The 2102-nt window shown below is 41.0% G+C and overlaps 1 protein-coding gene across 1 annotated transcript; it reads right to left on the bottom strand.

Moving 5' to 3' along the window:
- Positions 1-446: 446 nt before the first annotated feature.
- Positions 447-1346, bottom strand: LOC140011354 (uncharacterized mitochondrial protein AtMg00860-like). The gene is made up of 2 exons (XM_072060147.1): positions 1030-1346; positions 447-882 (listed from the first exon to the last, which is right to left on the bottom strand). The coding sequence occupies exons 1-2, from the start codon at positions 1344-1346 to the stop codon at positions 447-449; spliced, it is 753 nt and encodes a 250-aa protein (XP_071916248.1).
- Positions 1347-2102: the final 756 nt, after the last annotated feature.

Raw genomic sequence — 2102 nt, 5'->3', positions numbered from 1 at the left:
TTGTGCGTTCTGAATTCGACTAAGCAATGTCGGTTGTGCCATTAAAACTAACAAAACCTCTTTAGTTGAGTCTACCACTTCCAAATTCAGCTTATCTAGTTGTTTGCTCAAAGCAGAAATCCTTGTATCTATGGGCTTCCTACTCAAGGCATCGGCTACCCTATTAGCCTTTCCAGGATGATAATTTATGGTAAGATCATAATCCTTAATCAGTTCCAACTATCTTCGTTGTCTCATATTCAACTCTTTTTGAGTAAACAGATACTTTAGGCTCTTATGATCAGTGAAAATGCCGCAGCGCTCACCATATAGGTAGTGTCTCCAAATCTTCAATGCGAATACTACGGCTGCTAACTCTAGGTCATGTGTGGGATAGTTCTACTCGTAGGGTTTCAATTGCCTTGAAACATAGGCAATCACTCTCCCGTTTTGCATCAATACACAACCTAATCTATTCTTAGAAGCATCACTATAAACACAAAGTCATCCCTTCCCGAGGGTAACGCCAAAACAGGTGCACATACCAATCTTCTGTTGAGTTCTTGGAAACTCTCCTCACATTTGGGTGTCCAAGCAAACTTGGCTCTCTTTTGTATCAGTCTACTCAAGGGAGTTGCTATTGTAGAAAATCCTTCTACAAATTTTCTATAATAGCCAGAAAGGCCTAAAAAGCTCCTCACTTCTGTAACATTAGTAGGCCTTGGCCAATTTGTAACTGCCTCCACCTTCTTAGGGTCGATCGATACCCCTTGTCCTGAAATCACATGTCCTAAGAAGGCCACACTTCGGAGCCAAAACTCGCATTTGCTGAACTTGGCATAGAGCCTCTCCTTCTTTAAGATGCCTAAAACTTCTCTAAGGTGTTGCTCATGAGCCTCTTCGCTTGGGGAGTAGATCAATATATCGTCAATGAATACCACTACAAATCGATCCAACTAAGACTTAAAAACTCTATTCATCAGGTCTATAAAAGCAGCTGGTGCATTAGTCAACCCAAAAGGGATAACCAAAAACTCATAGTGTCCATACCTTATTCTAAAGGCAGTCTTAGCTATATCCCCTTCTTTAATCTTCAACTGATGGTATCCAGACTTCAAATCGATCTTTGAAAAGACTCTAGCACCCTTTAACTGGTCAAATAGGTCATCAATTCTTGGGAGAGGGTATTTATTCTTAATAGTGATCTTATTCAGCTCCCTATAGTCAATACACAATCGTAAGGTCCCATCCTTTTTCTTTACGAACAATACTGGTGCCCCCCAAGGTGATACACTTGGTCGAATAAATTTCTTATCCAGTAGCTCCTGTAGTTGTTCCTTTAGTTCCGTTAGTTCCACTGGGGCCATTCTATATAGAGGCCTTGAAATTGGCTCAGTTCCAGGTATCAAATTGATCTCAAACTCAATCTCTCAATCAGGGGGGATCCCAGGTAAATCTTCAGGGAACACGTCAGGGAATTCCCTCACTATGGGGATTTTATCCAAAGATAGCACTTCACTAGTGCTATCCATCACATATGCCAAGTATCCCTTTGCCCCTTTTCTTAAGGCTCTAATTGCTTGTACGGATGTTAATAAGTATTTACTGGGCTTATTTTTATCCTTCCTAACATTCCCTTGATAGACAAGTTCTTCTCTCGGTATTGCGAATTTCACCCTCTTATGTCTACAATCTACTTGCGCGAAATTCTTTGCTAACCAATCCATATCAAGAATTACATCAAAGTCATTCATGCCAATTTGTACTAGGTCAGCGTCAAACTCTTTACCTCCCACATCAATCTGACACCCCTTATATCTTATGTGAGAAATTAAATTTTATTCCCAGGTGTAGAGACACGATAGGGGTCGTCCAACCATTCCAGTACCATATGAAGCAACTTCATGAATCTTTTTGAAACAAATGAATGAGATGCACCACAATCAAAGAGGACATAAGCGGGTACAGAGTTTATAGAAAGCGCACCTGTGACTACATCATCAATCCCCTCGATCTCCATGTCAGTCATCGCATGCACTCTTGCATTAGCTTTTGGCTTAGCATCACTGGCTTTAGGTCCTTTGGTCACATCCGTTGGGGGTTTTGGACAATCTTTAGCACGA

The sequence above is a fragment of the Coffea arabica genome, chromosome 7e, assembly GCF_036785885.1.
Source record: "Coffea arabica cultivar ET-39 chromosome 7e, Coffea Arabica ET-39 HiFi, whole genome shotgun sequence".
NCBI lineage: Eukaryota > Viridiplantae > Streptophyta > Magnoliopsida > Gentianales > Rubiaceae > Coffea > Coffea arabica.
The sequence above is the reverse complement of the archived record's forward strand: the minus strand, read 5'-3'. Positions and strand labels throughout refer to the sequence as shown.

Excerpts from the sequence above, each read along its gene's own strand:
- LOC140011354 (XM_072060147.1), bottom strand. The coding sequence starts at position 1,346 with ATGGCCCCAGTGGAACTAACGGAACTAAAGGAACAACTACAGGAGCTA. Across the intron at positions 883-1,029 it reads AAGACTGCCTTTAGAATAAG|CGAAGAGGCTCATGAGCAAC; the intron begins GTATGGACACTA and ends CTACTCCCCAAG.